The sequence below is a fragment of the Cydia fagiglandana genome, chromosome 2 (genome assembly GCF_963556715.1).
Source record: "Cydia fagiglandana chromosome 2, ilCydFagi1.1, whole genome shotgun sequence".
Lineage (NCBI taxonomy): Eukaryota > Metazoa > Arthropoda > Insecta > Lepidoptera > Tortricidae > Cydia > Cydia fagiglandana.
The window spans coordinates 8,109,214-8,124,286 of record NC_085933.1 but is presented as its reverse complement, the minus strand read 5'-3'; the positions used below and the strand labels follow the sequence as shown (position 1 = coordinate 8,124,286).

At 38.4% G+C, this 15,073-nt stretch overlaps 2 protein-coding genes across 2 annotated transcripts in view; one reads left to right on the top strand and one right to left on the bottom strand.

The window, feature by feature from the left end:
- Window positions 1-156: 156 nt before the first annotated feature.
- LOC134675031 (TAF5-like RNA polymerase II p300/CBP-associated factor-associated factor 65 kDa subunit 5L) lies at window positions 157-6,244 on the bottom strand. Its single transcript, XM_063533181.1, has 12 exons — window positions 6,071-6,244; window positions 5,835-5,989; window positions 5,367-5,741; window positions 5,025-5,172; window positions 4,869-4,938; window positions 4,425-4,563; window positions 3,871-4,053; window positions 3,229-3,381; window positions 2,356-2,503; window positions 1,825-1,993; window positions 828-1,059; window positions 157-318 (listed from the first exon to the last, which is right to left on the bottom strand). Exons 1-12 carry the CDS (start codon window positions 6,146-6,148, stop codon window positions 207-209), a joined length of 1,962 nt encoding a protein of 653 aa, XP_063389251.1. The 5' UTR covers window positions 6,149-6,244; the 3' UTR covers window positions 157-206.
- Window positions 6,245-7,016: 772 nt separating this feature from the next.
- LOC134675021 (RING finger protein 17-like) overlaps window positions 7,017-15,073 on the top strand; it is a 32,372-nt gene continuing 24,315 nt past the window's right edge. Inside the window, exons 1-9 of the mRNA XM_063533174.1 lie at window positions 7,017-7,275; window positions 9,784-10,025; window positions 10,141-10,222; window positions 10,301-10,432; window positions 11,100-11,254; window positions 11,345-11,425; window positions 11,514-11,786; window positions 12,218-12,309; window positions 12,426-12,589. Of these exons, the coding sequence (XP_063389244.1) occupies window positions 7,218-7,275; window positions 9,784-10,025; window positions 10,141-10,222; window positions 10,301-10,432; window positions 11,100-11,254; window positions 11,345-11,425; window positions 11,514-11,786; window positions 12,218-12,309; window positions 12,426-12,589 (1,279 nt within the window). The 5' untranslated portion in view covers window positions 7,017-7,217. The remainder of the gene's footprint in view (window positions 7,276-9,783; window positions 10,026-10,140; window positions 10,223-10,300; window positions 10,433-11,099; window positions 11,255-11,344; window positions 11,426-11,513; window positions 11,787-12,217; window positions 12,310-12,425; window positions 12,590-15,073) is intronic.

Here is a 15,073-nt window from a genome sequence, read left to right as displayed (position 1 = left end):
TTGTTGTTGTGTAATTTAAACAATTTTGTACTTGTTAGTGTAAATTAAGTGGGTGTATGCTACAGAACATTATTAAACCAGGGCTAATTGTACAACAACCAATATGATGAATATTGAATAAGATTAAAATTAAACATTATAAAATGAAACAATTCATTTTGTTTTCATAAGTAGTGTATGTTAAGTATCAGAATACAAATATATTTTTATCTTTTAGCTCCTATAGCTACCACCCATTCCGGGTGAACTTGCAAATCAACAAGATATGAACATTTAGTGTTGTATGTTGATGTTAGGACATCCTGGCTGGGGACTTGTCTGAAACAAAAAACAATAAGTAAGTATGTATATTAATGACGATATTGAACGAGGTAGCGCGGGACGTCGCGCATCGCAGCTCCGGACGGAGATGCGGAGAAAACTCGGACGTTGGTGCGTTGTCTCCGCATGCGAGTCCACTGCTCCGCGTCTCGCAACGAGACGCGGCGGCAGCGTGACAACCGCCTGACAGCGGTTCAGGGTCGAATCATGCTGTCCCTTTCTACTATATGGCTCTATCCCTTTTGGCTATTTAGAGTTGTCAAAATTCTAGCCATTATCTTATTTGTAGTCGTGCACGCAAAGGGACGTCAAGTTATGTCAACCCTAATAATTGCTCGGAGCAATGCTGAGCCGAACGGAGCCGAGTTTGCCCGAAGGGAAGAGTTTCGTACCCCTGCCGATAGCTCATATAAATTTAGTGATCGTTTAAACGGTAACTGTCGGGTCTAGTTGATCCTAAGAGCTATTTGCAAAATAAAATAAGTGGAAATAAAGTATTAACATACTTATTTTTACTGTGATTATCCCAAACAATTTTGACAACGCCATCCATTCCAGCAGAGCACAGCAGTGAGTTTTCAGCGGATGGATCGTTAGGGTCTGCGCACACCCTATGCGTCAGACTAGGCTTGCCGATCGCCGACCAATCCAGAGCCGTGACCTTTCCGTGATGGCCTCTGTATTCGTGGATGCAGGTGCATGCTGCTAAATCCCAGACTTTTATCTTCTTGTCATCTCCTGAAAATTTTACGTTGTTTTAAGTTATTTAGTTATAAAGCATAGTTACGTTTATTATAAAACTAGCTGTTCGCACGACTTTGGTCTCATGAAGCGCAAATCATAAATGTTTTAGAAAAGTACGTTATATGCGGTTTCGTTACCATCTTACAGTTATTGATTGTAGAAGATATGTGTAGACTAAGAAACAATCGAGCTCCAAATATATTTTTTAAAAGATATTTGGTGAAGATTGCGCTATAATTTGTAAGCTGTTCTAAACTCTGGTTATCAAAAGTTGACGTTTGATAATTCCCACTACACAACATATATAACTAGCAAAGCAAAAACTTATGGCGTCGCACAACGCCATCTTCCGCTGTCAAGGTTAAGGACACGATTATTCTTATATTTTACATTAAAAACTCTTTGACTGTACATCTCTACTGCAATGAATGCCATTAATTCATAAACGTTTGTCAAATCGAACAAATTGTTGATTTATCATTGTCCTTATAACATTTCTGTTTGTGAGAAAGATAAAAATTTAATAAAACTAGTGGCTAAGTCCAACATAACCGGAAATGAAGACCAGCCATGTGCGTCATCCTAACAGCCATGACCACTCTGTCAAGAGTGCACGAGTGACGAGTAGATGTTGTCAAGCGGACCCCAGGCTCCCACGATTCGTGGCAAAATGCCGGGATAACGCGAGGAAGAAGGAATAAAGAAGGAGGGTTGGTCTTTCGTTAGACTTGAAAAAATAAAATGATAGCAATTAAATACCGGCACTGGCGAGATGGGAGCCCTCTGGCGAGAAGGCGAGCGTGCGGACGACGCCGCGGTGCCCGCACAGCACCCGCATGAGGCGCGCGTCGCACACGTTCCAGAAACGCACGCTGCGGTCCGCGCCGCCCGTCGCTATGTACGCCTCGTTGGGGTGGAACTTTACACACTGAAATATTACATGTATTCAATAAAGGCTCCGTCACACAGACACAGGCGCGTTTTGCGGGCGGCGCGTGATCGGGGCGCGCCGCTTTTACATATAAAACGCTCACGCCCCGCCCGGAAAAAGCGCCTGTGTGACGGAACCTTAATTTAAAACAAACGACTCTGTGACTCTATGATTTAAGACAAAAAAATCAAATCATGGTTGCCAAAAAAACCTTGCATGATTTGTGCACAAGCCCATGATAACGACGTTATAATGACAATGTCTATCTCTTTGTATGGCGTGGTGTTAAAAAGTGACACTTATTTCACTTGGATAAAGCCATTCATAATACCCCTGCAGCATTACTCTGCATTACTCACCGTAACATCCGACATATGTCCAACAAACACTCTGACAGGGAATGTCCTATCCAGTGACCAGAGCTTAGCTGTCTTGTCTTGCGAGCCAGTGACGATGAATAGACCATTCTTCGACACGTCCATACACCAAATTGGGTAGTTGTGACCTCTGAAATAAAATTTAATTTAAATAAATAATATAGATTTTTAGGTATTTTTTTTTAGGTTTAGTTTTAGTTTTGTAGGTAGTTCTATATTTTTTTAGGTATTAGTTTTAGTTTTGTAGGTAGTTTTATTTTTAGGTTACTTTTTATTCTGTTTGTTGTTAATATTGTAAATATATTTAAATAAAGTCAACATGAATCAGTGTGGCCGGGCTTCAATCTGGGGCCTACAGGCCTACCGCGAACCAAGTTCGACGAGTTGTCTCTCTGTCGCACTTGCAAATTCGTACGTAAGTGTGACAGGGAGGCAACACGTAGAATGTGTTTCGTGGTAGGTCCTCTTTTACACATGGATTAGGCCCCCCCACATCTAGCGTCTTTCGAGCGTCGGCGTCTACAACTCTATGGCCGCTGCTCGACGTAACATCGACGCAACTGCGCATGCGCAGCGACGTCATTTTCCATAGCGCTGACCAGACGCCGACGCTCAAAAGACGCTAGATGTGGAAAAGTGAAAAAGACCCTTAGTGTTTATTGCGAGTTTATAAAATTGCCATTAAACGCAAGTAGCAAGGTGAAAATGTATGGGCTCGTAATAATTACAAATCAATGTGTAACAAGGCCCCAATGTGAAGGCCAGCCATACTTTTTTGAGTACCGTTGGAAAAAGAGTAATAATTTTGGAATAATATTGAAATGGGGTCATACACATTCATAACATACAATTTACCTGTAAATAGACGCACATGAATAATCTTGTAATCTCCACGCGCGCATGGTACAGTCGTGGGAAGCGGACATGACTAATTCTTCTCTAGAGAGAACACACACTGCTTGGACCGGACCTGAATGACCTCTTAATGGGACACCCGTTCCAATTTGGCTGAAAACAAATAATGCAGTATGTTAGACCCTTGGAATGGCACGCCTATAGTGTGCAGCGCGTTAGTTGATATTGGGCTGTATCCGGGCACGTCAGTTGACGCCTTTGGCGAATTATAATGAAGGGATACAATCATGAACCTTAATATTACGCCCTTACAGTTGATATTTCAGTGTCAATCGAATTAAAATATTGCAACACTGCATTTACAACTGTAACCATGAAAATTCTGAATAGTATGAAAAAAAAAAAAAACACTGCCGTGCCGTGGGTAGGCGCCGGCCCTGAGATTATTGTATCTAGTTTAGTTGCAAGCGGCCAACGGCGACGGTAGCTGGTACTCGCTTTTAGTTACATTACGTTATTTGATCGGTCGGCTGAACTGTTGTAACCTCAAGGTCCGCAATGTAAATAAAATCGCATGCCAGCTCGCGCGCCGTCTGACGTCTGAATGAGCCCTTAGCCACCGACATCATATTAAAAACTTACATAGTATCATCCACCACCGCTTCCGGCTCAGGGGGAACATTGCAAGCCAGCTCAAATTCTGAGATGTTCTTGTTCACATTCCGCTTCACATTATTTTGGCCGAGATCCCACAATCTTATTTCTGAGTTACTGAATCCTCCACAGAGGACATTGCAGCCGGGGTCAGTCTTTGCACATACCAAACTGAAAAAGAAATAAATTAATTGTAAAAAAGGTCTGAAGTCTAACCTTCTAAGTCCCTACGTACAATTTTTTGCACATATTCCAAAATCTATTTAAGCTTTTATTGTGTAACTATGGGTTCCAATTTCAAAAAGAAAACAATTGCTTCTGGGTCTCAGGACTCTCCTGAGCAGAAATCGCGTCGCTGGCTAATAGCGTTAATCGTAAACGCCTGTCAAGTCTAACAATCCCTTGATAATCATTTGTCCTTCGACACTTGTTTTGTTCTAGTAACAATACTATGAAAATACGGCAGAGCTAGCTGATGCAATGTGTTAGATGCTGTTGATGAAAATAAAATCCAAATTATCAATAAAAAAACGAATACTTACTAAGTATCAGGGGCAGCCACTTTGTATAGTTTGAGAGGTGCCATTGACTCTCTCACATTCTTTATCGCGTCTTGTAAATCTCTCAATTCTTTATCCACACTTGGATACTCGGTGTGACCATTACATTTTGAAAATATGTCTAGAATTAATAGAAATACAGTTAGAAAATTATTAAATAGACCAACATTTTGTATCAATATGGCTGTATGCTGTAGGAATAATGTGTGAAATATGATTTGATATTTATTCACCATCAGCATTTCTGCAAATTAAAGTAATGTGAAGGAACTGACCAGATCCTTAACTATTGAGTTTCTGGAGATATAGCTGGCTTTGTAGTAGAGCATGGTAGGCATTGCTATATCACAAGGCAGGGTGTGATGACACCAATAACTCTTAAATTTAACGTCAACATTAATAGATTAAGAAAAATACTACACATACCATTGGTGTCAGTAACTTTCTCTTCTTTAATATGAATTCCATCATTAGTGAGGTCATCATCGTCATCCTCCTGAAAGTCATAAAGTGGATTGAGTTTCCTATAACTTTGTAGTTATGTTATGTATGTCAAATTGACTACATATGAAAAAAACTTACAGAATCCTTCTTGTTAGTATCATTACTAATATCAATGTGAAACCAAGTCTGTAAAACCTGAACTAAAAGCACATGGCTGTGTTTTGCTAAGTAAGCTTTCAGCATGTTCAGTGCATCCTGCGATAGGAATATGTCATATTTACATGATCTGAAAAAAAGTAAAAATTATTAGAAAATAGGGGAAGCTTTTTGGTGGCCATTTTCCTGGCTCAATCTTTCTAATGCTAGCAAAAATAAATATTTACATCCCTGCATTGAAACATGCACAAAAGCTCAAGCAAGTTTGCATCAAATTGACTATGTTCAAATGTGTTCAAAATATTTATTTTTGTAGCTCTTTACCTGAATGCTGCAACGGATGGTTTTGTTTCCACATCCTGTAGCGTATAAATGGATCCTATATCATCTAGCAACTGGTTCAGATAATCTTTCTCAGGTGCTTCATTGTCAATTGTGCCATTTTGTAATGAGTTAAATAATTGTTCCAAGCTGTTCGGCCTGTATAGTGCTGAAGGCAAGTTACCATCAATTGGCTGGTGAAACGATAAATCCTTCTGTGGCAATGACACTGAATGTCTCTTCAAAAACATTTGGGCTGCTCCCCCATGGCCACCTCGGAGCATTTCCAAATACATGTGGCAAAGTAATGGAGTTAGTAGTGCTAGGAGCTCATTTTTTACATTTTCCACCTTAATCTCTTTTATAAAGTTTAATAACCTGTAAAGTAAAATAAAAATAGTAATATAATTTTGTGAATATGTACTAAGTAGGTAACAAGTATTTTTAGAAAAATTGTGAAAAAAATATTACCTTGCGTACTGTACGTCATATTGTCCTGGATCGTTGTTTATGCAGGAAAATAGAATGGAGTTGGCGCGACTCGCTTCACATTGTACAATGGTGGAGACAGCCATTTGTTCGACACTTTGGCTTATGGAATTGTTATTGTTGAAAATGTCTGCATCCTAAAAGTTCACAAAATAAAGATTGCCAATTTACAATACATTATAAAAAGTTTGTTGAAATTGGTTTATAGTAAAACGTACTGGGTAATTCCTGCGTTCCAAATAAGATGAGACTGCAGCTTTAACCGCATCATTTCTTGTTTTTTTAATTAATGACATCGTTTTATGTCGCGAAAGTCAATTCACATGCAACACAATAAATAAACAAATCATTACAAAATAAAATATTGTGTTTCACTGTGCGGCATTAAAATAAACTTGGCAGGCAGGAATAAACGGAATAAACAGTCTTTTGACAGTTATTTTTCTTCTATATTTAAGTCGACTATACACAACCGAACCAATTAGTTCCAAACTTGTTTGCTCTGAGGTGTGGTGCGGTAGTGTATTATATCTTTTAGCGTCAACACTTCCTGATTAGATCAGACGATCTAATCAGATTGGCGAAAAATTGTTCCGGTTTGGACTGGCCTTTAGCTTTTATCACTATATGTTGATCAAAACAAATTTGTCAGCAAATAAGAACAAAAAAACGATATTCATCCTTATCTTTTGGGTGCTAGTACAACAAGTAGTAGGATAAGGATAGTATGATTCTCTCTATCTATGTTTGAAATGAGACAGTACTTTGACAAACTATACACAACTAATACAACTATACACTACGGTCTAAAAAGTAGAGTCCAGACGGGGTTTTCAAATCGACCGATTTGATTGGAAATGAAATTGGTGTTAATTTCCAATGCAATCACCAATTTTAGATTTATAGGGATATTAATGCCACCTAAATTAAAAAAAAAATGTCCCAAAACTAAAATTATGGCGTCACAAATTTGTATTCTTGCGTCCTTTCGGCATTTGCGTCCACACTCCGCACGGCCTGATTTGATCGGACTATTTAATCAGATTACTGAAATATTGTCCCTGTCTGGACACGCCTTATATGTTCCACTTTGATATTTCTCTTCTCTTTGATACTCGTTTGCTCGTTTGTTTCTATACAATCTGTGTACAATATTTTCTTTTCTTTTCTCGTTGTTTATGAAAACGGCGTGTGCGGTTTGACGAAAATTATTCTGCAGAAAAGTAATATAATAATTATACGGTTTATGATAGCGATTAGCGTTATTATCTAAGAAAACTTATTTCTTTTCTTGACAATTCGTAATGATTAAATAGTATAATGTTAATAATAAAAGTAAACTGATACTATCGAAAATTTTACATCATGGACGTAAATATCAAAAAGTCTTGTCCGAACTGCAGTCAACTTTATAATGTAACATGTAAGTATTTTGTTTGTTTTAAATCAAATGTTGGACTTGTTTCAATATTTTTCATTAGATCTACACTTAATGGTATCCTAAAATCAGCAGTATAGGTAGTCGAATAAAGCCGGCACTTACCACATATTTTTCTGATTTTAGTTTATAAAGCTTATTAAAATATCGTAATCGATGTTTTGATCCTAGTGGAGAATTCAAATTGTGAAATTAAGTAACTATAATCTTTATTAAATACGTTTATGCTTTTCTGACCTGGATGTTTTAAGTTTGAACTAAATGTTACATGATCTAGACACGCGGCAGCGTGTCAAGCCAAGTTCAAGCAAAGGAACTGGCTAGCCAGCGCCAAGTGTAATATTACACGAACCACTTGGTGACACTTTTGACCCTTCTATAACTCAAAACATCTTTAACGTAAACACATAAAACTACGTGTGTTTAATTATATCCATAAGGACATCTAGAAGCCCAAATTTCATGAAGCTAGCTCAAACGGTTATAAAGATATGAAGGTCAAAAAGTCGTAAATTTTAAGACTGACTGACATACCTATAGTACCTAAACCTAACCTACTTCCAGATGACCTAGAAGGATGAAATTTGGAATCCAGCTCAGTTATTGTGTGAAAGCGTAGGAAAAAATCTAAAAATTAAAAAAAGTTATAAAATAGGGGGGGTCCCCATACAAAAAAAACATTTTTTATTGTGACTGACATATAAGTACCTAAACCTAACCTACTTCCAGATGACCTAGAAGGATGAAATTTGGAATCCAGCTCAGTTATGGTGTGAAAGCGTAGGAAAAAATCTAAAAATTAAAAAAAGTTATAAAATAGGGGGGGTCCCCATACAAAAAAACCATTTTTTATTGTGACTGACATATAAGTACCTAAACCTAACCTACTTCCAGATGACCTAGAAGGATGAAATTTGGAATCCAGCTCGGTTATTGTGTGTAAGCGTAGGAAAAAATCTAAAAACAAAAAAAAGTTAATAAATAGGGGGGGTTCCCATACAAATTTCTTTTTTATTGTGACTGGCATATAGTACCTAAACCTAACCTACTTCCAGATGACCTAGAAGGATGAAATTTGGTATCCAGCTCGGTAATTGTGTGTAAGCGTAGGAAAAAATCTAAAAATAAAAAAGTTAAAAAATAGGGGGGGTCCCCATACAAAAAACCTGTAATACGCGCTAAACAACCGGCCAACGGTATGTCGTTGGCGGCGCGCGGCACCACATAATTAATACAAAGAACAGAAGTAAAAAACATGCAGCGGAAACACAAGAAAAAACATTAAATCTCAATACCTGCCTAGTTTTCTTTACAAAAAGTATTGATATCCCATCAAAAACATAAATGTAAAAAAGGAGAGCCAAGTTCAATACAAAAATTATGCTTGGCTGTGGGGTTCGCCGCAAAAAGAATGGAGATTTAAATGAGTGCCAAGTTCTATGCAAAATCCAAATATGTATTTATAGGAACAAAATAACATTATAAACAAGTATTAAACTCTATTTCTTTGCTTTATTGGATACCTATAACAATTGCTGTTATTTAAAAAAAATGTGAGATCTTAAAGTAGGTTAGATTTGGCTTGGCCAGTTTTTATCAGAATTACAAAATATATATGTTGAATAACTTTATAAAATGACTGATGTAATGAAAACTGGCCAAGTCAAATCTAACCTGCTTTAAGATCTCGCATTTTTTTTAAATAACAGCAATTGTTATAGGTATCCAATAAAGCAAAGAAATAGAGTTTAATACTTGTTTATAATGTTATTTTGTTCCTATAAATACATATTTGGATTTTGCATAGAACTTGGCACTCATTTAAATCTCCATTCTTTTTGCGGCGAACCCCACAGCCAAGCATAATTTTTGTATTGAACTTGGCTCTCCTTTTTTACATTTATGTTTTTGATGGGATACATTCCTACATGAACAGTGCAAGCAACCAAAAGTGACCTGTATGGGGTTCTTATTATAGTTAGTCACTTGTCAATCTATGATGCTGACTAGACAAAGACATTTTAAATAACAACTTCATTGTTGTTTTAACTTATCAGCAACTTACTCAGTTTATCAGTACTTGAGATTTAATACCTGGAACCCAGATTTATTAGGTAATGCAATCTCAATTTCTTGAGATGCTATACATACATTTCTCAATGTAAATAAAAGTTGTAGCCAACACTAATCATAGAAGCCAAATTTACCCAGATGAAAAAGCTATTAGCTGATTCATTAACATCAGTCACAGATTACCCTAATTAGATTTTAGAAAATGCATGTATACAAATCTCACTCGTTTTTAGTGATGAAGGCCCAAAAATGCAGATTGTGTTCAAATACCTGCCATAATAATGGATGGTACAAATCATATATACTTACTCAGAAAGTAGTATGAATTTTTTTTATTTAATTGTATGGCAAAATAATTGATGCTGGATAGGTATTGCTGTGTAATTTTGTATGACTAGTAATACTATGAATCATTTACAGGTATTGGGTCACATCTAAAAGGGAACATTCCCTTGTTCTTGACATGCGGCCATACCATGTGTGAGACATGCATTCAAAGCATCATCAAATTTGCCGAGCCTATTGAGTGCAAGGTGTGCCACCAAAGCCCAGAGATGACAATAACTGATCCGGTCAAACTGGTGAAAAACAAAAGGGACTTTTACAAAATGTTTCCTGTCAACATGTCCATGTTTGGAGAAATCGCAATGGAACTTATGATGGTAAGAAATCATATTCTTCTCTATTTATTTAAACATTTGGAGTAAGTTTTGTACTAGTATGGAAAAGTACACATACACAAAAGGAACTTTTAATGAAAAATGATTTACTTTGCAGGAAGCTGATTGTAAAAATGATCACACTGAAAATTATTTTGTGGATCTCAAGTCTATTATACAGAATACTGACTACACAACAGGTATTTTTTTTAAATATTTTGAGTACAGCCTTTGCTATAATTAGGAAACATATTTTCAACCTGGTTTCCATGTTTCAGGAAAATGCATTGAGTGCCACCAATTTACCACTAAAATGTGCCAACAGTGCCAAACAATATTATGTGAAAACTGCTTCAATAAGACACACAAAAATTTTGTAGTCTTCAAGACACATGTTCTTCAAAATATAGGCAAGTATATTAGAAACAATGTAGCAATTGCATTAATATTTTATTACTAATATTTTACTATTTGTGTGCATATAGCCAATAAACTGTTCTCAAAGGTAAAGCAAAATAAACCTTATATCATTACAATTAAGTTTTTCTCATCCTGATGTTGTTTTAAGATAAGATACAGATTTTTGTTTATTGTTCTGTGCATGTAGTTTATGTACCTGGACATGTAAATTAACTCAAGATAATTTATCATCAGTAGCCGGGTCCAGACAGAGCGAGCATACGCGCGAGGCAAATTCCTCATGCACAAACTGCCAGCGTAGACATGCCAAGCCCGAGGCAATGCGGCCGAGACATTGCCTTTACATAAATGCTATTCATACATATCTTTGCAATGAGATAAGGTCTATCAATGTTCTGTTACAAGTAGAGATATGCAAGTTGTGGAATGTTTCCGCAAGTTGGAAATGCTCTCGGAAATTTAAAGAAAACTTGACCGGAAACAAAGGAAATTTTCATTTTGGATTTTTTTATTTATTTTCTAATGAAAAGAAAGGTCCGAAAAAAATTCCAAGTGGAAATTTCCTAATATTGCAAACTGTCTGATGAAACATCAATAGTTACATGTGTTGCAATTTTTGTTTATTCAACATATCATGTAATAACATATTTATTGTAGAACCCTTCATCCATGCCAACCAATGCAAAATTCACAATGACAAGACACTTGACTATTTCTGTAAGGACTGTCAGAAGTCTATTTGTATGGACTGCCTCATGGTGGGAGGTGAAAAGTCTTGTAAGAACCACAATGTAGCATCCATGCAAGAAGTGGTGAGCTATCATTTTAATTATTACAATCTGTTCTCGTTATGCTTGGTATATGAATGACTTAGTGGTAAATGTTTCTTTTTTAACTTTCAGAATGAAGGCTTTCTGGAAGAGCTCAATGGGATATTTCCAAAAGTAGATGAAACCTTTAGGAGACTTACCAAAACAGCAGTGGTAAGTTCTCAAGTTACAGCTAATTAATTAGTCGCGTAATTAAAACGAATAAGTGTTCTCAATACTAATACCTATTTGAAAATTTCAGGATGTAGGGCACCTGTTATATAACATAGAGAACGAGACTGGAACGGCTTCAGAACTGACACAAATGATTGCCACAGTTGAGCAACACTTTTCAAAACTTAATTCCATAGTACAAAAACATAAGACTGAAGTTACTGAAATTGTTACTAAGTTAAAGTGTGCGGAAAAAGAATCTCTGTATAAGGTAAAGGAAGATGTCACAAAAACAATCAAAAAAGCTAAAGAAGTGATTAATACCATGACCCTCTCACTGGATAAAAAGAAAATGAAACAGGTAAAGGCAAATAAAGTATCTAATTACATACATTTATACAAATATTCTGATGATTTAAGACAAAAAACATGAAAATGCATTTTACATTACATATGGTCCTATTTTCCCGCACTAGTGCGTAAAATAAATAGCTCTTTTCGTGCGTATGTCAAAGTTTAAAGGGTCATATGTACTGTAAAACGTTGTACGATACACGTGCGAATAGATAATTCGCAACTCGTGTCGATTTCCTCTTTTCCGCACTTGTATCGTAAATAACTATTCTAATACGATAGTTACGATCAATACTATTTTATCATACTTTCTGACAATGAACGACTGACGCGACTTTAAGACACATTTCTCGTTCGACAAGCCTGCACTTTAAATTACTTATACAGTTTCCACTTGAGTAACACGAAACATGATAGTAACATAACATTTTTTATCAGTTGAATCTGTGCGTTTTACTGGAAGATGCGAAGCAGATAGCTGAATCGCCATGGTATTTGAACAAAAGCAACCTCAAGAATGAAAGTTTGAAGTAAGCAAAACATATTTTGCCTTTATTATCAAGTATCAATATGTGCTGTTAGTGAGGATGATTATTCTACATGCAGGTTTGTTGTTCTGTTTAGTGAAATTTTGTCTGTTTTCCAGAGTGGCTGTCAATGACGATGTTTGTAATCTGATTAGTGATTACATACATTTGGAAGGGAATGTAAAATCGGGCTACAGTTTGATCTCAACGGCGGAATTGGAAGAGGGAACTGAGATACCGCCAGTGCCGGTTGCTCCAGTATATCCGCCTGAACTCCCTAAAGGTTTGCTCCTTGAATAATATAATGAAACTTCCTTGATATAATATACAAATTTTACCTTCCAATAAAATTGGTATTATGTTTCCTTCCACATCGAAGATCTTCATTGAGAGAGTAACGCGATCGTTGACCGATTGATGCCGCTAGCGTCTATGCAGTCGCTCCGCTCCACGCCGTGACGTAGTTCCGCTTCCCGTCCCTGCCAACCATTGCTCGCTTCCCGCTAATCGCCGCCGCCATGTCATTGTTGAGGAGAAGTACCGTCGGCATAAAGTAGCCTAGTAGCCTGCCAGGAAGGCATTACTCAGATCTTCGATGTGGAAGGAAACATAATACCAATTTTATTGGAAGGTAAAATTTGTATATTATGTGTTCCGTACTCCACATCGAAGATCTTCATTGAGACCTGTTTATTATCTCCTGGTGGCGAGTTAGCGGGCGCGCAAGCGATAGGGCTACACCTACTGTCATAGAACTCAGAGAAAGAATAAATATATATACACCATGTTGCAACCCATGAAATCACAGTGACTCGTTATAATGTGAATTACAGGAAATTGAGAATTGAAATTGTAATCTCAGGTTCGAATCTGACGTTAAACTGGTTTAAGAGATTTCTCATTCGAAATCGCATCCGATCCGCAGAATCTCGGCGAGTCATGTTCCCAATTAACATAAGCGAAAATATCGCTAAGTGAATAGCTTTCCAGCCAATTTAGTTATTAAGTACATCGTGGATCGAAAGCAATCGTAGGCGAGGCCGGCTTGGATGAGACTGTGGCTGAAAGAAATAAGCGAAGTGTCCCCTAACATTTTGTGTAATTCTCGCAAGGTGACGTACCCAGACTACCTACTTATACTGGGTCTATACTTTATTCCGGAGCTTCTAAGATTCCAGTCGGTAAGACACGTTCTCTGGTTTAGAGCCGAATTTCGGACACAAAATAATAGCGTTAAAGTTATCTATGTAATTGCCCGGGCTACAGTGTAGTAGAGTAAGGTCATTGACCCTGCGGCCTGATGCTAACAGCAAAAGTGCGGCAGCTGTTCTATCGTACTTCTTCTAACGTACCTAACGTTGTAGGGCTATTTAAATTAGGGCAAGTAGATGTCTTGCGTCCCAAGCTGGTGCTTTGGGAGGCGTTGGTCTCGCTATTAATGGCGTTGGATGAAGGCATAGTGTCCGATAGTGGTTCATATACAGCACTTGTGAGAGGCTTATGAACGAGTATCGTTCTGAAAGCTAACATGGATAATAGAAATAGACGTCTGAGATAGCTCGCTACTTCACTGGATAGAGGTACCTGGCAGTTGATCTTATTTTTGATGCACCATAAAGACCATTTCTACATTGTGGCCGTACATGCAGCCTAGACAAGGGGACGATCTAGGGGCTCCCGTTACTGGTTTTCTATACAAACACAGTACCGGAATCGGGAATATCCGGTTCTTCCATATTAGTGAGACAGTGACAGTTGCGTTTCGTTCGCTACGTAGCGTTAGACCTTGGCATGTTATATGCATGCGCCAGTCACGCCAGTAGCGGACTTCACTCCTGATCCCGCCAGCTCGGTGTTGGAGCGTCCTATCTGACAGGAGCTGCGCCTCATTCTTAAGGTCGTTGACTCGTAAGGGAGGGCAGTCTGACGTTGTGTTCACTAGGACCGCCAGTAAATTGCAAGCTTACCACAGCTGCTTTAAGACTCTCCTTATCACGCCGTCGCAGTACACAGACTAGGCTGGGAGGTGGAGACATCCATGCCAAGTCTCACAGGCAGCTGCCAAACGTCGTGGTAGCAGTTCAATGAGTCTGTTAAGAAATACCGTGGCACAGTGCGAGGGCTCTCGAAAGCGGAGGCCGGCCAACAAGGCGCCTGTCAGGCGAAGGCAGTCTCGGCGGCTGCTGGGCGCAGCTGCCACTCGGGCGCGCAGTGACTTCTTGATAAACCGTTGCCCTCGGGGGTTGTACCGACCTGGCAAGTAGCAAGCAACCAGCGCGACCTGTAGACGATCTGCTGGCATCAGCAGTTTTTGCGACAGCCGTACTAACGGAAGGGATGTAGTGTCGCCGTCGTTTTATGTATACTGTACCAGTGCGGTTGTATGTTTACACTTCTGCCGTCAGCGCTGCAGATGCGGCCCGTTAACGGTTACTCTTCGCTGAAAGGGCCTTACCTCGTACATTGTCTACCAATATTGGAGATTGTAACAGACTGCTTGCATAAGATGAGGAAGAAAGTGGTGCGAGGCTTTCGGCAGCTCCGTGTTGCTGGGGACTGCGAAGGCTTCACCTTCCTCCATGAACTAAAGTTTGCGAATTTGAGACTGAACAGAGGGCATTGAGTCTCATTTCTGCGAGAAACTCTGCAGCAAGGCAGGCCTGTATGTCGCGAAAAAGAAAACTTTCAATCGGGGTGTTGTGCCGCGTGTCCCACGTGATGTCTAGGAGCGTGATGGTCTAATTCGCTTTATCCGAAGAGACACCCT

Excerpts from the sequence above, each read along its gene's own strand:
- LOC134675031 (XM_063533181.1), bottom strand. The coding sequence starts at position 6,148 with ATGTCATTAATTAAAAAAACAAGAAATGATGCGGTTAAAGCTGCAGTC. Across the intron at positions 5,742-5,834 it reads TATGACGTACAGTACGCAAG|GTTATTAAACTTTATAAAAG; the intron begins GTAATATTTTTT and ends TTTACTTTACAG. Across the intron at positions 4,564-4,868 it reads GAAAGTTACTGACACCAATG|ACATATTTTCAAAATGTAAT; the intron begins GTATGTGTAGTA and ends TATTAATTCTAG.